This window comes from Battus philenor, unplaced genomic scaffold, assembly GCF_028537555.1.
Source record: "Battus philenor isolate CCGP_79_NKW_IND1 unplaced genomic scaffold, ilBatPhil1.0.hap1 SCAF_15, whole genome shotgun sequence".
Lineage (NCBI taxonomy): Eukaryota > Metazoa > Arthropoda > Insecta > Lepidoptera > Papilionidae > Battus > Battus philenor.
Window position 1 is genome coordinate 2,414,303 of NW_027181677.1, and position 25,042 is coordinate 2,439,344.

At 34.6% G+C, this 25,042-nt stretch overlaps 3 protein-coding genes across 3 annotated transcripts; 2 read left to right on the forward strand and 1 right to left on the reverse strand.

Moving 5' to 3' along the window:
* Nucleotides 1-11,462: 11,462 nt before the first annotated feature.
* LOC137918977 (uncharacterized) lies at nt 11,463-12,965 on the forward strand. Its single transcript, XM_068761934.1, has one exon. The coding sequence runs from the start codon at nt 11,463-11,465 to the stop codon at nt 12,963-12,965; it is 1,503 nt and encodes a 500-aa protein (XP_068618035.1).
* Nucleotides 12,966-13,349: 384 nt separating this feature from the next.
* Aladin (aladin WD repeat nucleoporin) lies at nt 13,350-21,098 on the forward strand. Its single transcript, XM_068761659.1, has 6 exons — nt 13,350-13,534; nt 13,606-14,201; nt 14,500-14,712; nt 16,978-17,129; nt 18,780-18,978; nt 20,227-21,098. Exons 1-6 carry the CDS (start codon nt 13,412-13,414, stop codon nt 20,360-20,362), a joined length of 1,419 nt encoding a protein of 472 aa, XP_068617760.1. The 5' UTR covers nt 13,350-13,411; the 3' UTR covers nt 20,363-21,098.
* A 1,131-nt stretch (nt 21,099-22,229) lies between these two features.
* LOC137918979 (uncharacterized) lies at nt 22,230-24,632 on the reverse strand. Its single transcript, XM_068761936.1, has 2 exons — nt 24,524-24,632; nt 22,230-23,815 (listed from the first exon to the last, which is right to left on the reverse strand). Exons 1-2 carry the CDS (start codon nt 24,552-24,554, stop codon nt 22,230-22,232), a joined length of 1,617 nt encoding a protein of 538 aa, XP_068618037.1. The 5' UTR covers nt 24,555-24,632.
* Between the last annotated feature and the right edge of the window lie 410 nt (nt 24,633-25,042).

The following is a 25,042-nucleotide window of genomic DNA, read 5'->3' on the forward strand; positions in this document are numbered from 1 at the left end:
CCACGGGTGGACACGTCTTCTCACATATATTTCCATTGAAAAAAAATGACTAAAATATTCTTTTACTATTCAAATTTCGCAATTTTCTTATAGACCATGTACAAATATACCAGTCGTATGTTTTTTGTTTTATATATTTCGTCAACGTAGAGTATACCATACATACATATGAATAAATAAATAGTTGTGTTGTACAACACGTACATCTCTTTAGCAAATATTTATACGTAATATTTACTATTCCAACAAGATGCCAACCACAGGATGTATAAACAATTGCACTAAGAAGGTATTATATAGCACGCCAACTCTGGAATGATTTAAGATATAAATTATGATATACTTATTTTTATTTCAATAATCAGTATTTAGTTACAGAGCTACATAGTTATACACAAGCCAGCATAGATATATATATATATATATATATATATATATATATATATATATATATATATATCTATGCTGGCTATATAAAGATAGGATCCTATCCGAAAGTCAACGGTTTTGGAAATAAAAGTTGACGCATTAAAAATTATTATTATTAACCATCTGTCCCAGCAGACCCTCTACTTCCAGAAGTTATTGGCCTTCACTATGCAATAAAAAAACAATTTCAGAGTGATCACTTTATATAAGTATATCATTTTAAATAAGCAGGTGGTTTTTCTTTGTAATAACGCTTATATGTTTCAATTTTGTGCAATTGCTTCTGGTGGGCTTTACTAAATAATTATATAAATACAGGATGATAAGATATAAGTGTAAAAGCTTGTAAACCAATTAGCATATACATTCACGTCTTTGAAGCTTTACACCTATAATCAATCACCCTATAACATCGTCAAACTGAATTACATTTACCATATGATCAAGTTTCTCGTAGTAAATGTAAAATAATATATACGGGAGAGAAGGAGTACATTTAATAAAGTGTAATTATGTTAATGCGATATCCGGGTCATTGGAGCAACATGCGGAATATCTCTTCAGTATAATAATTCATTAAGATAATTCTGTCTGTGTGTTTATATATTTGTAAACTTGCAAACGGTGAAACATAACATAGTAACATATAATAGACATAAACAATTATATCATAAGAAAGAAATATTCAAAAGAGTGCGACGTTCACCAATCCTTATTAAAGCCACACAATACATACAATCACACAATTATACATATATATATATATATATATATATATATATATTGATCTATAAGCATCGTAATGTCTCGGGGTACGACAAATGCTGCCAGTTGATTTAAACTGGCTTTTATAAAAATACTCAAGAGAAATAAGTCTGATATTGTATATTAAGCTCAAGTTAAGTTTATAGATTAATAAAAAGAATATATGAATAATTAAATAAACTGTAATTAAAAAAAAATAAAAACTTTTAAAAGTTCGTTGAGGATCAGAGTGCATTTGGAATCTTCGTAGCACTTCGCACCTTAATTTAACAATTACATACAAATTACATTTCGCACTGTTTTAGATTTTAAATTTAAAATAAATTGTATTAAATAATAAAATTGATCACGAAAACTATTTATAATTTTCATCGTTCAACCTTTTATTTCTTTTTTCATTTCACTGAATCAATGGTGAATTAAATTTTAACTTTTATTTTACATTTACGTGTGAAGTTTGGCACAGTTCGACTCGGTGGTTTTGTATTTGGAACGTACTGCGGTTAATACGCACGAAACACTTATATGTGTAACCTGCAGATGTATCTTAATGAGAATCGGTCACGTCCGTAAAAATCTTGTCATATTTATTATTGTGTAATCAACAAAAGAACGTAATTACAGACTTTACAGCTACAATATATCAATATTTGTAATTAATGCCAATTTGTTTTATTCACAAAAAAACATTAATCCATAAATGCATCACCATTATTATCATTTCAATAGATAGTTCACTCTGGTCATAGGCCACCTCCATAGATAAGACCGACTGGAAGGTGTTTGTGTCCAGGGTCTTTCGATGACCTTTATAAGGTCATCTGTCCACTTGTGGGTGAACGTCGTGGCTTGTGGTCTCCGCTTCAGAATCTTAATGTCCACGCGGCTGTCTGTTCTACCCGCCCGCTGCAACTTGAACTTACAAATCAAAAATAATGTTTTTTAGAATGTTTTTAATTACATATTTTTTTTTAAATAAAATTTTCCAGACTTTATCATTTATACCATAATATATCTGTTGTACCCAATTACAAAACGAAAACGAAATTAACCGATTGTCTCTTTCAGAAGGTCGAAGTGCAATATTTAACGCCGCGTACTGTAAATAGTTTCCTTACAATTAAAAAAAATCGATATTTTTTTTAAAATTACTTACGAGTATATCGACTCATAGTAAAATTTACCAACGAATTGAAACCCTTCCGCCCATATCCACAAAGCGTAAACAAACCTTTTTGATTAAACAAATCGAAATTGAAAAAGCTTCATTGCGTTTTAATTAAAAATTCTAAATCTGACGGTTCTGTGCCCGTCATTTGAATCTGGATTGAAACATTTACTACAGTTATCTCGAAACGTTCAACAGATAAAAAAATAAAACCATTATTCGTTTCGGAAAAAAAATTACAACAAGTATTTTGTATGTAAATAAAATGTATTTGTAATTTTTATCTTTTTATTACTTTTACGGAAGGTCACAGTAGGCCTAATGATTATGACCTCCTGTTATAAACATATGGTCCATAAAGAGGCGGCGCAATGGGATACGCAGAGGACAGATCCCTCTCGGAGACGACGCAGTCAGCGCAGAGGAGCTGGTGAAGACCTTCTAGAGAATTGTGTTCCTCTACCATAAATGGGGCAGTCGGAACCACGGGTGTTTATGGTGCGTCTAAACTCCGTTAACTACCGAAAATCTGAGGCGTACGATTGACCAAAATGATCTTGAACCATCATGATAGCACCACGAAGGCTGAACAACCGGGGACGGGCTATTCAAAATGGGATCACTCCGAAGGGATTTTGGTGAATTGGAATCTCACAGAAACCTCTCCTCATCCCTGTGGAAGAGTACTTAAGAATGAAGATTTTACAAAAGATATGACTAATTAAAAAAAAAGAACTCGCTAAAGATTCCTTTTATTGGAACACTTTAAACATTAAAAGATTCATCAATTTCGTATCTCAAATTTCACGTTATTAACGCATAAATAAATTAGTATTAAATCTACAGCAATATATCAGTATTTAATATGGCAATTCACGGCGTGCTGACGTCAGGGAAACATCAATTCCGAAACTGTCACCTAACCATCCACGCACGGTTGTATATCTTCACTCTCTTCAGGTACATTAAACTAATTTAATGTTCTTGGAAAATTGCTAAACCGTTCATTTTAAAGCAATGTTGTCTTTATTGTAATATTCCATTTATTTATTTTTGCAAGGTTGTATAAAATCTGTTTTCGCTCATTCATTTAACCGCACGATGTCCGCTGTTGGACATAGACTTGTCACATAAATTTTTCTAAGCAAAAAAATAAAATGGTTTCGCAAAAATCTTTATATTTCTACACAATAATGATTAAAATATATAAGAACATCTAAAAATTATTAGTTACATAAAGATTATCTATACATATGAATAAAATTAGGGTATCTGTTTGTAAAATTAAAATAACCGTTTTTAATACATTCATATGAATATATAAACGTTATATATACCAATTTTATTCCGGCTAATCTCTAAAATGGCTTGACCGATTTGACCCGATTTATACTGGCAGGTAGCTGGCAGGTTGTAATAAGGAGTACCTCAGCTAAAAATTCATAAATTAAATTAAAACTAAATATTTTTTTTGTTAAATTCCACGTGGACTTAGTCGCGGGCACAGCTTATTTTTATAAATAAAAAAATAAGAATTATTTCCTTTCCCTGATTTGTCGAACGACGTCATACAATCTCTTTTGTACTAACCTTTTTAGTTGTAATTTGTTAGGATACATATTGTTTTAGATATCTTCCAGCAATCTCACACCAAACATACTCAATGCCTTAAGATGGATGAACATCTAAATAAAGTGTGGTCTCTGAAATATGGTGTATGGTAGTGAGTTGGGTCCAACTCATTTTCTTTTATACAGGATGATTAATTATGGCTGCTTTATTAAACGTCCTTTTTTCGCTTTAAGTGGAAATTAAATTCTAAACATTGCAATCGTAAATATATTGTTTTTTTTTTTCATAAGACTAAGTTAGAATAAATCTTACTGCGATTGGTTATAATTGTAAAAGATTTAAACTGATGAATGCTCTTCTTATTGTTATTTTCAGCAGATAGAAGCTAAGAGCCAATTCTACCGCCTCGTAGTCGCCTGTCGGTCAATATTTATTACTTTCTATTGGTAAACAATACTAATATTTGCTACGTATCATAAACTTTATAATTTTACATATTTGTAATAAAATTCAATTTTATAAAACCGGCCACATTTTTTATTTAATTAAAAATTAAAATAATGTATCACTGACAAGCAATTTCTAAATTGCATCTTTAATGATTTTTTCATAAAATTCAAAATGGCGTCATTTCACAATTCAGTAGGACCAATTAGTGTGAATATTCACGTCGCATGTCGAGCTCTAACAGCAAATGGTTACAAATGTCGGACGCGCGTTGTAAAATAAAAAGCTGCTTTAATTGTTGAGAATATTAATAATTTTATAATATTATTAGTTAACAATAAAATGACATTGTTTTAATATACTATTTTCGGATCTAGGAAAAACCAATTATGTCGTGTTTAATATCTGTGGTAAACTGCAACAATAATTTAAAAAATACATTACTAAATTTTTAAGAGCTGAAAGATGAAAATGAAAGCATGTATGTAAATTATATGCAAATCTAACAGGACAAATAAAATGCATACAGCGACATCTATCGACCTAGACGTTAAACATTTGCAGAAATGTAATTTAAGTATATTTATCATGTATATGATTCGAGATTATTATTTAAGATATATTTTATTTTATAACTGAATTTGAATTTGCTGAATTAATAATAATGTGCGTAAATATTGTTTTTGTTATTCAAAATTATATATAAAGTTGGAATAAAATTAATAAAATTCTTGAACATTGCGAGGAGTGCTAAGATGGTGGAACTTTCTTAAAAACCGTAACTTCTAGGGGACTTAAGTGCCTTGAAAGGCACTTTAGTGAAAATTTACCTTGACATCGCGCTTGCGTTTTAATTAAATTACCAAAACTTAATAGTCTCTACAGGAAAATTGATTTAAAATTGTTTAAGTTAAATTTGATATCCTATAACTATTAACATTAAAACAATTTTTGTTTGACTATATTTCCGTCACCCAGGCACAAATGAACAGCACAGGATACCCAGCCTTCAAGGGAAGGGACATGGTTATATGGCAATTCTACCTACTAAAACCCTCTCGATAGCCATCCTTCGTATCTTTGAAAGGGTCCCTAAAAAATTCAAAGGAACATACAAACACGTTTCAATACTGCCAAGGCATATCCATGGACCAATCTTTTTTTTTTTTTTTTCGGTTGGGGAAATCTTCTGTTATTCAAGATGCCCTGCCTCTGGGGGGAGGACAGGGGTATGTGGGATTCCTACCCACTAAAACCCCCCCCGGTGGTCGCCCTCTGCGCTAAACGGGGGACCGCGGTATCTCCCGGTCAGGGATCGCCACGCGGTCTTCCCTTGCGCCTTGCTATTTTTCGATAGCCCGTCCCGGGGTAAGCGTGGATACGCTACCCCCGAAACCCTCGTGGTACTATCACGATGGTTCGGGACCACGTCGAACCATCGTCCGCCTCAGAGTCGCCGAAGCTAATGGGAGTTTAGGGCCCCCACACTAAACTCCCGCGACTCCGAAGGCCCCGTTTATGGTAGGGGAGCACCATTCATCGGAGGGCCGTCGCGAGGCACGTCTCTGCGCTGACGGCGTCGTCTCCGAGCGGGATCTGTCCTCTGCCGATCCCGTTTGGCTGCCTCCTTCTGGACCATGACGGTCTCACAAAAAGAGGCCACGGCCCTTCACGCCGATGACCCACTTAGCATCGCCGACACGATTGCTGGCAAGGAAAGTCCTGTCCGATCTCGTCCGCCAGAATCCGCCGCTCCGACTGCCACGCCGGGCAGACCGCAAACGTGTGCGAGGCGGAATCCTGGGCGGCTCCTCTGCTGTGGAAGCAGTTCGCAGTCGCTTCGCGACCAATCCTACACAGGTAATCACCAAAGCAACCGTGCCCGGTGATCATCTACGTAAGCCTGTAGGTGAGCCTTCCGTCTCGTCGCTGCATCCAGGCCTCGAAGACGGGCAGGATCGCTCCAACGACGCGTCTGCGCGCATAGCGCTCTTCCGAGAGCTTAGCGCGCCACGTCGCGGGCGCCCTGCGCCGTTCCTGCCGTCTGACCGCCTCGAGCACACGGTTCGGCTCGCCACCGCCGTCTCGGCGGAGGGTGCGGACTTGGTCGTAGACCCTGCATAGAGGCGGCGGACTTCCTCCGTGGGTCCCCCGAGATTAGGTAGCAGTCTATGCATGGCACCCGCTATCCTCTCAATCCGGGGGACGAGGCGATCGAAATGCTCTTCGAAGCCCCAGCGACTGTCCAAAGTGAGACCGAGGTACTTCATTTACCGGGCGGTAACCATGACATCGTGCCCACCGACGCGAACGCGCGAGTCGGGAGGTTCTCTCGTTCGAGGCAACCGGTGGAACCATAGCGCCACGGTCTTGTTTGGCGCTATTTCCAACCCCAGCCCGCGTATTTTAGCGACGACGACTTCCGTCCCAAGCTCGGCGAGCTCCCTGGTCCTCTCGAAGTTGTCTCCGCTGGCGACTACCAGCGTGTCGTCGGCGTAACAAACGACGCTCACGCCGGCGGGGAGACTGACTTGCAGAACCGCATCGTACGCGAGGTTCCACAAGAGTGGTCCTAGGACCGACCCCTGCGGCACCCCGCGCTTGATCTCCCTCCGGTTACTCCTTCCGTTTTGGTATCCATGGACCAATCTAACCTAACCTAGCTTATCCAAATTTTGTTACCCTAATTATTTATTAAAACTAATAAATATTTAGCAGACGGTTATTTTATTAGATAAATATAAAAGCGATGTCCTTTTTTTTACTTTTATGAATATTTTTTTTCATTTATGACCGTTTTTTTGTGACCGGCAAACGGAAATAAACTTTTTTTACAGGTGGCCGTAGATAATAGACTTTAAGCGGTGTTGTGAACACTATGCTGACCAAGCATATTGCACATTATGCACATCAAATAATAAAAATGTTGAAGAGAAAAGTGAGTGCTAGTAACAGAAGAGATTTGAATATTACAAAAATAAAGTTGAAAATATGTTCGCTTAAAAATAGTCAATTAATGTTAAGATGGTTTTTAAAGACTAACAGCCGCGTAAGATATCGATAGCAGGCTTTCATTCAAATATTCTGTTATAAGAACTGCACTTATTTAATGGAATCAGGCGTTACCTTGCGAAACTCCATCCTAAGTAAGAAAAGGACCAATATTAGTGACTTCCACACATGCAGTGCTAGTCGTGCAAAAAAGTGCGCCGCCCGCCAGCCCGCTGATAAATGCGCATGCGGCAAACAATGCGAGTTACATAACTACCACGACTAAATCACTCAAAGCTTTTCTCTATTTCTACGCACCGAGACTACGAAGACTAGTTTTTACACGTTTGTCTTTTATTGAGCGCAATATAGCATGTCTACGCTGTTGGACTAAATCTGCGCGATGACTCCAAGCCATCTGCAAAAGATCACAAGAATTTTTTTTATAATTACCTTCTTCGAAAATCTCTTTAATTTTTATACTAACCATAGCAACGTTCACGGATCTACTATTTGAAGCAAGTCTGGGAGATCTTTAAAGACCATCTTTACACACAGCTTCTTGTTGGTTTTAGCAAACCTTGCGTAATAGATATATTATTAAATTTATCATACGGTTTAAAATCATCATTACATTCCAAATCTATGAACCGAGGATTTGTACAGTATTTCTATTGAACATCGGAGTAACGCACTTAGACCAAGCCAGAAAATCAAAATATTGAATTACCCTCAGTTTATCCTAATCATTTTGATTAGATTTTGAACTGGAGGTTCTTTGAGAACTGTTCATATTCATGCGGATATTCGCACAGGAATGCGCACCCGATACCGACTGATCTGGAAGCTCGTTGTATAGCAACCGGCTAGCATTTAATAAAACATCCGAGGAATTCCCCTCATCCAAATTATTATTCATATAAAATTGTTGTGATAAAAATTGTTGTTCTTGTTCGGCTATTACCATGATAGCCTCATCCCTTCGATGTAGTTTGTGACTTTTTCCTAGAGGGCTCCGAAGCCTTACGCTTTCTGCTAAAGGAAACATCTGGGCGGGACGAAAGCGACCGTTCCGCTTGAGCGGGTGGTTGTGCCGCAGATTCCGCAATATGCACCTCGGCCTGCACTTCTACCGTTGGTTGGTCCATGTTACTATCAGATTCCGAAGATGATGAAGACGAAGAAACACCTTCATTACTGTTTCGCTACCACAATTAAAACGCGAATTGAAGGGAACGGAATAGTATTACACTCATTTTAAATTTTCGAACGGAAAAATCCGTTGACTTGTTTGTAAATTATTTAGTTACTTTTGATCACTTACCATTGACCGTTGACCACTCAGTGCGAAAAACACAGACGCCAATGAGGAGCGCATGTATTGTTTAAAGCTTTAACAGCTTCATCGGTACTGAGTTCACGGAGTGGATTGGTCCGTGTACTAGATTTAAAATTGGAAACTAAAAGCTGGTGAGGCGTCTACCAGTGGCACGAGGACGCTCGCACGTCGTTAAGGCTCTTCGCGGTAGAGCTTTGACAGGGTGTGTTGCTGAAGTGTGCTTGCGGGTTAGGACGGCAGCGTGGACCACAGGCGAGCTGAAAAGGGGTCTGGATCCAACCACAGTTCGCCCACGCTGTTCGCGTTTAGGGCCAGCTCCCTAAAAAAAGGTGTTGTGGCGTGGTGGGTGATGTTTTGTTTTGTTATGTAGAAAGCGACGAACTGTGTAACGTGTTGCAGGTGCAGTGGTTGCTGATGATGCCGAGTGGTTTGCGCTTGCAGTGATGTGAGTGTCTACAGGGGGAGCGGTGTGGCGAGTGTTCTGTGGGAACCCTCTGATGAGCATAAGGAGAACGTCTTTAGGACGTTTCTTGGTCTCTACTAAGGTGCGGGGAGGAGCGCAGCACTGATTCTGTGTTTATGCTGTGCGCTGCCCGATGGAAGAAATGAGAGAAAGGGACAAATAGATAGGTAGGGGGAAAGTAGGGATTGACCAATCAGGGAACAGCAGTGTTGCCACTCTCAATATTTACAGGCTTTGAATAGCGGTACAGTTGTTTAATATTAGATTAAATTTTCGTTAAACCTATTTTAATTTTAATTAGAATCATAATTTGCTACAGCGGTAGTTTTAAATTCAATTACCTATAAACAAAATCTTCTGAGACACTGCAGCTCGCGACAAGACTCGCCTTTTACCTAATTAAATAATATTCAGCGCTTCTTAAAGACAAAATGCATCTCAAATGAAAATGAGAATAATGGAACATAATAGTATTTTGTTGTATCTATCAGGAAAAGACATTTATACTAGTTATTATTTCAAGAAAACTTAATGTTCACTAAATTTTTCTAATATATTTTTTTCATTTAGAAATACTCGCAGTGCCACTTCAAACCGAGACCTCCTTTTTTACGTATTACTTTCTTTTCTTTTATCTTATATCTTCATTCTTTCTTAACGTCATTTTTAATTATTTCATGTTTTTTTCTGTTTTATGTCAACTGGTTCTTTGCAGTTTTTTGTAGCCTTCTCTCAAATATCGTAACTGTTTTTATTTGTTCTCTTTATTTTTGAAAATATTATATTGACAATTAACTGATTTTTAAGCATATAAAAGTTTTAATAATAATAACTAAATAAAATGATTGTTATAACCTAAAAATGTACTATACATTTTTAGGTTATAACAATTCACAAAGAAAAACGTTTAAAAATATTTAGTCTTATTATGATTTCATATTTATAATAGTATGATAAAAGCCATTATATGTTTTACACGTTTTACCTTTATCTACAAATGGGCCAACGAAACTGGACGATTTAGAATAAACTACGTAAATGACATAGATCTAAGAATAATTATTTGACAGACAGATGTCAAATGCTTTCAATTTTAAAACATTATGTTATGAAAATAGTTACTGTTTACCTCTTTCTGGCATAAAATTAAAATTCATAATAAATATTTATTTTATCTAAACACGTCATCCTTTAACGCTTTATTTGCAAATAGTGTTTTAAAATTAAAATAGATTCTTGCAAAAAAAATCGTTTTCATTAATTAAATAATTTATAAATATTTTTGGGAAAGTTATTTCAATTATATACAGGGTGATTGGGAAAAGCTGCAAAAACTTTCGAGGGGTGAATTTATAACTCATTACTCAACTAAAAGATTCACCTACATAAAATGGTCGCTCTAAAATATGTTTCATTAATTTTCATATTTAAATATGACAGGCCATACAATAATTAATTTTGATGTGAAATAGTTCGAAATTTTAAAAACGCCTTTTCTTATTATATTATCATTGCGTCTTTTATTTCTCAAACCATTAATTTTTGTAAAGGGTATATCATATATTAGTTGACACCAAATAAGCTTATATTTCACGGACCCTTTTGTTCAGTGCAGTCATGTCAAATGAAGCTGTAAAAGCTATGGGACTAACAGCATTAACTTCATCAGGAAATGAGCTATAAATTCACTCTTTTACAGCTTTTGCAAATATATACAATCAACCTTTACAATCTAATAAATCAATATTTCCTAAGCTAAACAAATATTAGTTTTGATAATAATTATTATGCACACAAAGGTTCACTGCTAAAACAAACAGTATAACATTTCATTTCTAGGCATTCCTAATTCTATATTATTAGTATATAATTTCAAACATCGCATCGAAAAATCACAAAAAAGCAACAGTTTCAACACCATGACGTATCTGAAAGAAATAATTCATTATTCACTTATTTATTTTTTCATCATACAAACTACTTACATTGAAAGTAAAATATTAAACCAAAATTATTTAGAGACAACATCCGTTGCAAAATGCATTCTAACTGTTGTACAGATAGATAAATACCGAAATCCAACAGTTATTTTGATCGACAATGAAAATACCGATTTAGAAAATATTAACTTGAAAAGAACTAGTAGAATTTTAGCGAAATCACAGATTCCGCAAATAATATTAAATGATTTCCAAAATGTCGACCAGATAGTTGATACGTATAAAGAAAATGTATTAACTATATATTTCGCTGATAAATGTGACTTGTCGCCACTGTGCAACGAAACGATGAAAGAAAAAGTCAAATATTTGATTATCATTAACGAAACATTGGACGAGAAATGTCATAAAGAACTCATTCTAATTGGCCGAACGCTTCAATATCGTGACGCTACATTTGTTTTAAATGATCCACAAAAAGGAAAATATAATCTTTTATCAATTATACCTGAAATTGACGAAAAAAGTTGCAAATATAGAAATGATGTAACAACATCCATTGTTAATATTTGCACTAATGGAATATTAAAAGGAGATGTAGTCTATCCTGCCAAAAAACCTAAAAATTTAAAAAAGTGTCCTTTCAATGTTGCCATGGCAACGATGTATCCATATTCAATGATTAAAAATACAAAAACCTTACAAAATTTACAACACATCAATGAATCACAAATACGCGGATCGGATCTTGAAATTATTAAGATTATTTCTAATTATTATAACGCGAGCCTTAATCTGTACTACATTTATAGAGAAGAAGAAAGCCCCTATTTACATCTTGAATATGTACCATTTCTTCTTAACGGTAGTTTTGATGCTTGCGCCGGAGGCTTGTACAGGATCTATGGTGACTTGGTTTATTACTCCGGCATCTATACTCGACAAGCGGTTATCTGGGTGTACACCGTCGAAAGAGATTCAAGATCTTGGCAAACGGTTGTTAGCAAAATCAATGGATTGTACATATTTGTGTTATTTTACATATGCTATTCAATTATTTGGATGTTATTCTGTAAGTTTGACCACATTATGGTTTCTTATAGCAACACTTTCTTGTATAGTTGGGGTGCGTTAATAGGAACGGCATCGTTGCAAGATTCTAGGACATGGAAGCAGAAGATTTTAAACATTTCATATTTGGTTCTTTGCTTACACCTTTCGGCTTATATAAGTATCCAATTATTTTCCTTTTTCACCATTCTAGGACCTCCACAGACGCTGAAGACTAACAACGAAGTAATGGCGTCAGGCAAAACAGCTTATCTGAATTTTGAAACCAAATTCTTTGTAGAAGATGAGAAATATAAAGCTTTCGCGAATACCTCGCAGAACTGTGCTAATTTTAAAGATTGTGAAGAGAAAACGATTGCCTATAAAGGTGTTACCGCTATACCAGAAGGATATTTCTATCCTTTTCAAGCAGAAACCGCTGTAGATAATGAAGCGCGAATACTCAGACCTGTAGAAAACATTCTTTTATTATACCATGAGATGATTGTACGCAAAGAAAGTCCTTTCAGTGATAACTTTGAAATGATAGTCAAAAGACTTTTCGAAGCCGGTATCTGCAATCGTCTTTATCTGGAAGCAATTGGTTTGTTAACTGTGGCAAAAGCAGAAAGTGCATTCTCCAATATTCTGGCTAACAGTTACCATTGTGAATCCGGGTGTCCTATTACATTATTGCATATAGCAGGCGCGTTTTATGTATGGGCAATTGGCTGCGGTGTGTCATTTTTTACGTTTATAATGGAGATAATGATGAAAAAACAATTAAAGACGGACAATTGAATATTGTTAAGTTAACTGTGGATTGTTTATGGAAAAAATATGGAAACTACATAGTGTCTTTCCAAAGCATTAATTGTTGAGATGAAGAAAAAAATTATTTTTTGAAGAATAAATTGTAATTATTATTTTATTTTTGTTAATGATTTATTAATGTAAAGTAAAGAAACTAATGAATTATACATAACGTATTATAGTTTATTGCAAGATTATTTTTAGTCACTATTATAATTTTCTTTTTCGCACATTTAATTATGTCCTATTTAATTACATTATATGATAAAAATAATAATAAACGATTAAAAAAATACATATTTTATTTATGACTTTAAGAATAAACTCTATGGCTATTATGGTAAGACTTTCTTTGTAATCTATGGGATAAATTTGAAATAGTTGTGCGCGTTAATGCCGGTTTATTTTATAGTTTTTAATTATAAATAATAAGTATGTCGATATTCATGGGATTTCCGGAGCTACCACAAGCAGAGGATACACCTTTGTGCGTAGTAAACGAAGTATATTGTTGTGCCAATAGTCGTTACGGTAACATATCAACATTTACAAATGCGGTAAGGTTAAATTTTATTTTGAACATTATTTATTTTACTCAATTTGTACATATATTCTTTTATATTTACAGACCAAGAACCACCCCAAAATCAATGTTACTAGAGATATACAACATCACAAGATATCGGACGAAAACGTATCTCTTTACGTTGACGTAGAAGATAAACTATTGAAGAAAATCACAAGCGTTTGGTACAAACAGGGTTTTTTAGATGCTCTTAGTGTAGCTGCCGACACAAGCATTAACCGCGAAAGCCCATTCTTAGCGGTTACAGCGGCGTACGTCTTGAAGGTTGCTAATCTTTTCACAGCATTTCGGTATTTTATTCAGCCGCATTTGAAAGACATAGGGCCCAAAACTGTGTCTAAATATTCTCGGTCTAGAAATTGGGGTACCGCTCCTATTAAATGTCTCGCTTGGCATCCACATACAACAAAAATTGCAGTGGCCACTTCTGATGACAATGTTAGAGTTTACTGCTCAGAAGTGTCATTTGTTTCCACATTAAAATGTAAAGCACAGGGTCACGTGTCTTCATTGAGCTGGAGACCGTATTCAGCATCAGAAATTGCAGTTGGGTGTGAACAGGGTGTGATAGTGTGGACGGTGGATCCAAATTCAATGTTCACAAAACCCTCCTCAAGTAATGCTGTCGTTTTAAAAAGGTAAAATAAAAATTTATTATACATATATAAGGTTAATTATTGCTTAATACCAGTCCCCACAGACTGTACTGCCTGAAGTTGTAGGCTTATCACATCCAATAGAAAGAACAATTTTTGTAAATTATTTTAGCGATTACTATATCAGGGTGATTGGAAATATGTGTAATGTTGTAAAATTTTTGATGATATACCCATTCCCCATTTAAATCTTTTATATAATAATAAAAGGAACAAGTTATGTTAAATTGAATTATTAACAAATGAAGTATTAACAATAACAAATATTAACAAATTCCAGGTCAGGTCATAGCCCAGTAACTGATGTGAGCTGGTCTCCAAGTGGTGATCTCTTAGTCAGCTGCTGTGGTGCAGATACATCTATGCTTGTGTGGGATGTTGCTATGGAAACAGCAATACCACTTCGGAGAGTTGCAGGTGGTGGAATTGTGTTTGCAAGATGGTCTCTGGATGGCAGTAAGATCTTTGCTGCCACTTCATCCATCATATTCAGGTAGATAAATACTCTACTAGATAATCTAACAGATGTTGATGAATTATAATAAAAAATATGTAAATTAACTTTAATAAAAAAATTTAGACATCGGTCCACAAGGTAGAAAATAGGACAGGTAACCATGTTAAGGTCAAAGAAAGACACAAGGTGCAGGTTGCTTCCGGCCAGTTGTGTGGGTAATCTATGGGGGAAGCTTATATCCAAGTGTGAATGACCTATGGCAGAAATGGTGATAAGTAAGAAATAAAATGAGTTCATTTAAAATCATCCATTTTAATGCTTTTCAAAAAGCCAGATTGTTAACTCTGGTGTATAAATAAAAAGTGTAAAGTGCTTTACCAATAAGGAAATAGGCAACTTGTAATTGGTAATTCCAAAAAACACTGATTTTTAAGAGTGATGCTACGAGAACTCAATAGCTGTCTTTGTGATTTGTATATTGCTATTTCAAATACAAGCCTCCGATGCGATTCTGAGCTGCTGCTGGGAAAAAAGATAAGTGAGGACAGTATCCCTTCATTAATAAATAATGAAAAATATAGGCTTGTATTTCTCAAATACTGCAAAGCCATAGTTGAGGATGTGATTAAAAGAAACAGTATTGATAAATAAAACAGGTCGGGAAGGATTTAAAAACGGGAGGAAATGAAAATAAATGTCAAATAAGAATTGGAAATTAAATAAAAAGATAAATATGAAATATATCATAAAAAAAACTAGGAATAATGTAAAAATATAAAATGTTGCTATAAAGATGTATGTCATAATGTTTATTAAAATAAGCAATTACAACAGTATATTAAAAATGTAAAACCCTGTCCAAAACTAGAGGTGTGTATGAGACCAAAAAATACAAGCCTCACTGGAATTTTATCATTTGCTACATGTCATTATTGTCTGAAATTTTTAAATAGTCTATCTTTTATATGACATAAAATTTTTAATCATATTGGAAGAGAATAACACTTGCAGTTTCGACTGACTTGGCAATATTAATATAACCTTCACATAGGTATAAACATGGATGCATGAATTGTTAAATTGATATAAGTAATATGATTTAGAATCACAAATGATTACAAATAACATAAATTATATTAAACAAGCTGTTTTGACAGCCATTTTGTCACTAGAAGTTGTTGGCCTGTTATATTGCAAAAAAAAAAAATTGATGTCAGATATTTCAGAGTGATAAATAAATTTGCAGTGTTTTGACTGTATGCTCGAATTTTATAGCAAATACAAAAGCACAGTGGTAATATTTTTAAAACTTTACTATGTGCATTTTTTTTTCTGTAATAACTTTGAGTATTTAAAAACTCACAAAAAAAAAGGTAAATGAAATTGGTAAAGTCATTCTGTATTCATGTCTATCACTATTCAGGTAATCATGTTGAAATATATTAGATCTTTCTAACATAGGAATAGAATATCTTTTAATGAAGTTATTTTTGTATGTAGTAATCTGAAGGTCAAGAATATATATCTTATTATGTTGTTATTATTTCTGATACCATTGATTTTTAGTTAGGTTCTTTTTTTTTAATGGCCTCCACTGTTGGGGACCTTTTGTACCTCTAGCTAGTTTAGGATAGGGATCACCACATTCCTCAGGCTTTACAATATTTATTTTACTTTTATTTTATTTATGTACATGTTACTATTATTGACAATTGTTTTTATTCTGTTTACATTTTTAATTCTTATTTATTTTTATTGTGTTACAATTATATTGCATAGACTAAGGAAATCAGGTCACTTCTCATTGTTCTCACTTAGTGAGGCTATTGGGTCCTCACTGATCATAGTGCCTTTTTAGATAGGTTGTCATTCACCAAACCACAAAACCCGTTTATAGAGGGCTGCCACCCACTCCCTAACTGCGAACAGAGTGAGCGAACTAAGGTTGGATTCAGATCCCTCTATGGCTCGCCTGTAGTCTACGCTGTCATCCTAAGCCGCATATACACAACATCAAAACTACACAGCTCTACTCGGGTAGAGCAGTTTACTTACTTACTTTACTTATCTGTCCAGCTTATGTTTTATTTTTAAGTTCATATACCCTTCCGCTCCTTGAACTCGGTTCCGACGAAAGCTATAAAAGCCCTCGGACTAACAGCACCAACTTCAACCAAAACCAAGCAAAATTTAAATCTATTGCACCTTTTTCCAATCAATCTCTATATAAATTTGTTTTTACATTTTTTAAAATTGAATATTATGTATTGTTATAATTTTTATAATATTATGTATGTTTAGAGTGTGGGATACAAGAAGCTGGACACCTGAAAGATGGTGTGCAAGGGGTTGTAGAGTGGTGGCAGCCTGTTGGGGTCCTAATGATGTGATGCTGTTTGCAGCTAAAGGAGAAGCAGTGGTGTATGCGCTTACCAATGTGGGTCTTTTAAATGGTAAGTAATTTTTTTTTTAAATTATTGATAGATACCCACTGCAAAGTCAAAGATTGTCTCAATGACCCTTTGTTTGCTGACTGCACCTAGCAACTGTGTACTAGCAGCACAATACTGTCTGAGGATTAAACACGTCTAGTGTCATGATCTTTTTTAAATTGGGCCCTGTCAGACCACGCGCGCCACTTAGAGCTGGTACTTTAAGGACATTCCTTCTAGATAAGATTTTTTTGAATTAGATTTGCGGGAGCTTCATCCACAGAAATATAATTCTAAAGTTTGGATGTACTGTAAATTATGTTATGACAAAAATGTAAGTAAAGATGGTAGAATAATGGCAAGGAAAAAGCCAATTCAATGAATCCCATTAATCCTATAATTCCATTAACCGTTAACTAACAAGAATCAACAAAGACACAACATACTTTAATGTAGGTATGTAACAGAAATCTTGAAACTCTGGAATTAATTAAGGTGAGAAAGTACTGACATTTATTTATGAATTGATTAGTTTTATAATAGGATACCGGTATCCTTTGAATGGAAATTGGTTGTTAAAACGACTGTTATGCAGCAGTATTACGAAACTGAAGTACTAATAATATAATAAAGAAAAGAACATTATTAAAAAACGTTACAAAAAAAAATTCGTGGCAGATAGATAAAAACTATTTATGTTTATATTTATTAGTTCTACCTGCGTATACATAGATTGTATTGTATGTTATTTTTAATAAAATTTCCCGATCACTAAAAATTTTAAGATGCAACGTTATGCGATTTTTAAAAAAGTATCAGAGAGAAGCTTCTAGATAATGCAAATCTTCACTATCTATTCTGACAGGCGGAAGGATCCGCGGTGACGTATTTCCCGCCTTTAAATTGGATCTTGGATCTTGTTGGTGCGAGATATATTGCCGAAATGTATTTGGTTAAGTTTTATTTGAACATAAAACACCATCAGTATTTGTTTCTGGCATTTGGCAAAGTAAGGTAATAGGAAATAAAGTTTTTTTTTAAATTGAAATGTGATAAATAAATAAAAATAAGGACAAAATTAATTAATAATCCTCAGATCATTTTTGTTACAAACGCAAAATTATTATGTACATGTTGATTGGATATAGGTGAAAAAGTAAAGTGGTGAATGTAGCTTGTTTGACAGAAAAAAGGTTTCAAGGAAGGAATCACAATAAGGAACATTACGTTAATTTACTTTCTTTTAAAAAAATTGTTTTAGCAAGCTTCTTTTTAATTATTTTTTACGTAATTTACGTTATGCTATGTTCTTTTCAAAGCGAAAAAAAGCACGGCTTAGAGAAATTATAATTTGACTCATGTTATGAATTTGTTTTTAAAGTTAATATTAGGCATATTTACTATATTTTTTGTAATTATATATAACTCGCTAAGTTATATAAGTTACAGATATTAACTAACAGACAATCAAACAGAATTAAATTAGTTGACTTGAAAAAATATTTACATGTTTAAGTTCATTTTTAAATCAATTTAATATGTATTTTATTATAGCTTACATTTTGATTTGTGTTAAAATAAATTCTCCTGTTGGCTTTTCCAACTAATCTGAATGTTAGTTAACTAAGAGAAAATAAACAAAGTTAAAATGTAATCCGTTTTTTATTCAAGGAGCCAAGTCCAGTAAAGCTCAGGCGGTTCTTGATGTTACCAAGACAGAGCTGGCTTCGGGAGACTGCGTGGGTGGGCCAATTTTGGACATGTGCTGGGACCCAAGCGGAAAATACCTTGCTGTGATGTTTGAAGAATCATACCTGATTGCCATATTCTCTACAACACAGTTGATGATGCAGCTAAAAATCACACCCTGGTATATTTTTTTTGCTATTTATTGGCTCTATTAAACTACTGAGATAACTTAGTAAATAGTCCCATGAGGTTTTATAAGGGATTAGTTTCTGCTACATAGAATAAAGTTAGAACTTTTGGCTCAACCCATATAGTGTAACATTTTATATCCTAAATGGCCCCAGGACCAAAATTTGTTATCTTTTTGTACATTCAAAGACTGTGTATAAGATTTCATAGATTTTGAAAGATAAAGTTGATCCATTTAAATAGAATTTCAATTTAAACACAAAATCTTCTATACTATATTTGCTGTAGAATTTGTACTAAAAATGTATGACTTTCTTTACTTACTAAATACAATTTAAGACGTGTTTACATGGCAGAATTTTAGTTTACATCAGTTTTCAAGTTGTAAATGTTCTTATACTGGTTATAGAACCAAAATTATTGTAATGTTCTATACCATATTATGGTGTTTCCATATATATGGACTAAACAAATTTAAGAATCTCAGAAAGTGAAAAATATATAAATAAATATTTAGACTATATTAAGGACCAACCATATGTAAACGCATCTTCAAAATTTATTTACTATTGTTTACCCCAATACAATCCTTTTTCACTTACTAAAACGTGAGACATACAAACTAGACAAATGTGAGTAAAAAATAGGCAATTATTTTATGGGTCAGTTAAGTTTCATTTATAGAGACATTACTGCTTTTTTCATTGAATGTGTGTGCAAGTCATAATTTAAACATACAGGCTTAGTGCGACTCAAGATCCAAATTTTAGTTTTAAATTTTTTTGTATGTGGCAACTGATTTTTCTGCCTATGTTTTTACCTTTTTCCCTTGATCGTAAATATCAGTACCACTGAAATGCCATTGCTAAGGTTGTATACATTATTCATCATAATTTTCAGATGGAGGCCATTCATTGCTAGATGGTATAGGCCTCTTCTATAGATTTGTAATAAAGCTGGTTGAAAGAAACCTGCATTTGTCTTTTGATGACTTTTACAAGAATTTCTGTCTACCTTGTACAAAGACATTCTTTGCTACATTTCCTGATTTGTGGCTTCTTCTCCGAAAACTTAAAATCGTCGTCTTCTAGTGGCCAATCAGCTGAAGATATGTTAAAGAATCTCTCTTAGAAAAATCCTAACCACAGCATAGCCCTCTCTCTATGGCACTCAAATGGTTTAGTGACTAGAGGTCTGATATTTTCAAAGTATTACTTTCATACTTAATCTTTCTTTGCAGTTGCTTCGTTTGTGGTATAGGAGACGAAATGCCAACAACCATGGCCTTCCAGAAGAACTTCACTGAAGATGCTTGTTTGACCATTGCCTGGTCAAGTGGCAGATTGCAGCATTTTCCTATTGTATATGGACTATAGATTAAGGTGATATTCTTAATAAGTGTTTATATCTAACGTTAAAATAATAAGGATTATAATGTGTAGTGATAAAAAAATAAAGTATTTAATGTTAATTTTTTCTAAATGCATGTAATTTGTAATAGTTTTACATGAACACACAGACTACAAAAGACTTGCATTAAAAGGTTTTAAGAAGTGATGTGAAATAAATATGGCTGATGTTGATTTATAACGGTTTTGGATTAGTGTTCATTACAGAAAAATTTATACAGACAAATAAATTTGTAATATATTTTTCTAATTATAAAATATGTTTATTATGTGAAACCGTCCTCGTTGAAAAAGCGTAATGTGGCTCATAGGTGAAATCAAGCCAATATGAAGAGGCAGATTCAGCTGTATTTGGATGTGGTAAGGTACGCAAGTTAGGCAAGTATCCTGGAGAAACATCGGGGCTGGGTAATTTCAGTTACCGTGGTGGACTCCGGATCTTGAAGAACACCAAGAGGTCAAGGGGAGATTTTGCCATGAAAAAATTACAAAACAATTGTCAGGGATGCTCAAATCGAGAGCCGGAAGACGTTCTACACGACAGATTCAATCCCACTACAGGTCTCGCCAGAATATAAATTATGATTTTGTAAGTATCATGTATAATGTGTGAATATCATGCGTGGACTGAAGTAATTAGTAAATAAAGTTAATTATTGACGCAGAAGTAAAATAAGTTATCCAGGTTGATTATATAATAGAAAAATAAAAGAAACGATAATTTTTATTGCTATTAAGGTATCATTTCAATACATAAACACCCACTGAAAGACAGGTCTCCCCCAAACACCTATAGGGGATATAACAATCGCCACGCTCGGCAGGCGGACTGTCGTTGTGTGGTATTATGGTACGCAGTGGACGCTGTTGTCCGACATCTAGAAACTTGAGCAGTGGCAATCTTATATAATTAATGCCCGTGTGAATTATTTAAGATTATATCTCGAGAATCGAACTTGTGACCTATAATCGCAAGTCTCAGCACTCTACCACTAGGCTACCACTATTTGCTATTATTTTTTTTTTTCAGTTATATTACATTTATTTTTAATTAACACATTGTCTCAAGAATATAAGCAATTATTTAAAATTATAAAGCGGGGTACCTTCAATGGAAGTAAATTAAATTGTATAAGTCGATGCAAGTTTACTGTAAAACATAATATGAAAACCAAGAACATAATTGTGATTCTAAAGTTCACAAAAGATATTTATTAGAAGAATCTGATATATTAATATAAGTACTTTGATTATTGGCCAAGAGAAATATTGGAGATAGAGATAGAATTTCATAATTATTTCTTGAGACAATCACTGTACTTATTCAAAGTAACTTATCTCTTATAACGAGAGTATAATCTCTGGTTATAAGAGATAAGCTCTATTTGGTTTTCCCTTTTTTTTAATTTTTTGGTTTGGACGTACACTTACATTATTGGCATGGATTTAATACTTAGTTACGTAACTTGAGGGTTTTGACGGAAACCAGACAGGGAGGCTGCTGAGCTCTTAGATGACACCTATGTGGTGGTGGTGGTGCTGATGCTGGTGCTCCATGGAGTGACTTGACGCTAGACTCTTCGACAGTCAAACTGATATGCGCTTGGCATCCCAGCTCAATGGCATCCGAGAGAGCCGAAGCTCGACCTGGTCGATTGCTATTGCATGGCTAACTTGTGGTATCACTTTGGTAATGGTTAGTTAAAAGATTTGGGAGAAAAATCCAACCATGATTTTTTTTTGACGATGATCTTAATATAAAGAAAGGAACGTGTGATTTAACTACATTAATATTTAAAGGCTTTTAATTTACGATTTTTTAAAGCTTATGCAGTCATGATTTATAATTATAGTTTATTTTATAACTGGAGTTGTATCTTATAGTTGTACGTGTAACACTAATGGATTTTCGATGACGATTTTGATTTATGCGAAACGTTGTTTTAGAAGTAAGGTTTAATTTATCCGGCGGGAAACCAAACATACGTTTAGAATTTTTATACAGGTCATGCTTCATGTCGTCATCTAGTTTTACTATCACACGAACGAACACACTGTTACGTTCAGCGAATGTCTTTTTAGAATCTTGAACTGTATATCTACCGTTGCAGGTTTCGAATGCAAGACATATAGTTCTTTTTAACTCGACTGATAATTTATCCAATTCGATTTTCAAATTGCTATCGATGTCTCTTAATATTCTTTCCTTCAATTCCGTATCCATAGGTTTCATTTTAAATCTTATTACTTCGTTAGTGTGCATCTTTACTTTGTCAGTTATATTGTCAATAAAATACAATAAGGCTTTAATTGAATCTGATTGTTTCTCTGTGTCTATTGCGAATTTTTCAATTTCATTTACGTAAATGGTACATACTTCGTTTGCCGCTTTGTAACCTATCTCTCTTAACCTGGAAACTATTCCCTTGTGTCCATATACTTTATCTATATTTACATCAATTTTGTACATTTCTAAATAGTCTGATAACACTTTTGAAGTGATTGTATTGAAGGATTTATATATGTACATTAGAAAGTGTTGAAGCTCCCCTGAACACATCCATATTTGTGTTTTACAGAAAGCGTTGTATCTACGAGAGTTATTGTCGGTGACTTCACGCTGATGTGTCAGCTTCGTCTCGACTAAATCACTTTCACTAATTTTCTGACACTTTACGTTGTATTCTTTAGCAAGCAACTCTCCATCCCTCAAGACGTTTGCGAAGAAAGACGGCATTTTCTCCATAAGCGAGTTCATTATCGTATCTAACTGCTTTTGCGGCAGCGATTGATTACTTTGAAATAAATCCGAGTATTTCTCCTTTAATTTCAGCCACTCAAAGTTCCACGCGGCTGGTACACCGAAAATATTATCCGTGTTTACTCTTAAAACTTTTTCTCTGTTATTTCGTTTCCATGAACAACGACTTGCGATCATCTTTGCTATCATTTCATCTATTGTTCTAATTATAAGAGTAATCGTTTTGCTGGACACTGATTCTTTCAACAGTGCGTTGTGTATTATTCTTCTTAGTCGTTTATACTTTTTAATGCTTTGTTTGAACGACTCCTTTTGTCTCAGACTATCCTTACTGTCTGATACTAGTTCTACAATTGTTGTTTCGTCTTCGCCTTTGAGTGTTAAATTTTCATCGGGATCAGTTTCATTGTAGTCATTATCTTGTAAGAGATGCCTCAACTCCTTTACTTTGTTTTTAATCAACGATTGAACAACCTGCTTATCACATCTTCTTACGTTTGGCCCGGGAGTACGTTCCGCCGAATCGTCCCGCAATGATTTGATTCCAAGGTTGAGAATATTTTCTAAGAAAAATGATATCAATGAGGCGTCAGAATAGTTATTTTCCTCTCCATTAACATTTGACGCGAGTGTTCCTAAGAGTTCTAGAATAATTAGGGCTGAAAACAGTTAAAAAGAAATTAATTATGTTTTAATTTATATCGATTATAGTCGCGATTGAAACTCATCTACTTGATATACAATTATTTAAAGGGGTGAATGTATAGTTCATATGTCAGAAAAACGTATTAAAACTTTTACACTTATTCCAATTTTGAAAACGCGTCTTACATTTAATATTTTTGAAACCTAGTGGGGAAATCCTGCATGGAATACCCCTCCGCTGCGGGGGCAAAGAAGGGTTATGCCGAACTCCTAACGGCTAAAACCCCACGATCTTCTTGAACGCCTTTTGTTGAACCTCTGGGAACGCTTTCGCATACTACCGCAGTTTCAACGGCGGCGTCACAGTGTCTCGACCCCTTACTAGCGGCGGATTAGATTCCGTCGCCAAGGCGATTGCCGCCATGTTAAGGGGGTTGGAGAAAGGTGCGGTATAACACCTTCCGATGTCCAGGTCTCCGACTGCAGATGCAGCTTAGATGTTCTTTCTCTCTCTCTCTATCTCCGCAACCTCTTCTGCGATATCACCCTTTCGCAATAGGCCATACCTGCGCTCCATGACAGCGTGGACCCTACCTCACCTGAGACTAAATGAAAAATACAGCAACCATCTTAAACTTTTACAACAATAACCAAATAAACTGTATGCGTAATTTGTAACAGATAAATCATTTGTCATTTTAAAATGATATCTTACCAATTACCTTTGCAAAGGATCAAAAATATCTGGAACATTCCGTTTTATTTATGATATTTTGAATCGTTATTTTTTTTACATTTACAGGTAACGTATCTATACGGCAGTAACTACATGGCAAGTATGTTTTACGATCTTGATGTTTATTGTTGGTGTAATTCAGATTTTACGAGGTAACTGTTTATCGCATGCGCAGTACCAAAGTTTAGTGGGTTAGAAATCAGATTTTTACGAGTACAGTAATAATTATGAGCAGTGGTAGCACAGCTGTAGCGGACTGAGATGCGATGGAAGATCGCGGGATCGAATCCGGTGATACAATCTTATATAATTCACAGTTTGTGAATTAATTATATAGGATTGCAACTGCTCACAAAATTATTTACCAGAGAATAAGCAGTAGACTCCTCTACCTACAATAATACCACATTGCGGTCGCCAACCCACCTGCCAAGCGTGGCGATTATGGTACATGGCTCCCCCATAGATATCTTTAGGGGAGGTCCATGCTTTGCAGTAGGCATCT

What these genes read in the sequence shown, in the direction of transcription:
- LOC137918977 (XM_068761934.1), top strand. Translation starts at nt 11,463, where the DNA reads ATGAAAGAAAAAGTCAAATATTTGATTATCATTAACGAAACATTGGAC.
- Aladin (XM_068761659.1), top strand. Translation starts at nt 13,412, where the DNA reads ATGTCGATATTCATGGGATTTCCGGAGCTACCACAAGCAGAGGATACA. An exon ending in ACTTCATCCATCATATTCAG is followed by an intron (nt 14,713 to 16,977) that starts GTAGATAAATAC and finishes ATGTATGTTTAG; the next exon opens with AGTGTGGGATACAAGAAGCT. An exon ending in CAGCTAAAAATCACACCCTG is followed by an intron (nt 18,979 to 20,226) that starts GTATATTTTTTT and finishes CTTTCTTTGCAG; the next exon opens with TTGCTTCGTTTGTGGTATAG.
- LOC137918979 (XM_068761936.1), bottom strand. Translation starts at nt 24,554, where the DNA reads ATGTTCCAGATATTTTTGATCCTTTGCAAAG. An exon ending in ATTTTTGATCCTTTGCAAAG is followed by an intron (nt 23,816 to 24,523) that starts GTAATTGGTAAG and finishes AACTGTTTTCAG; the next exon opens with CCCTAATTATTCTAGAACTC.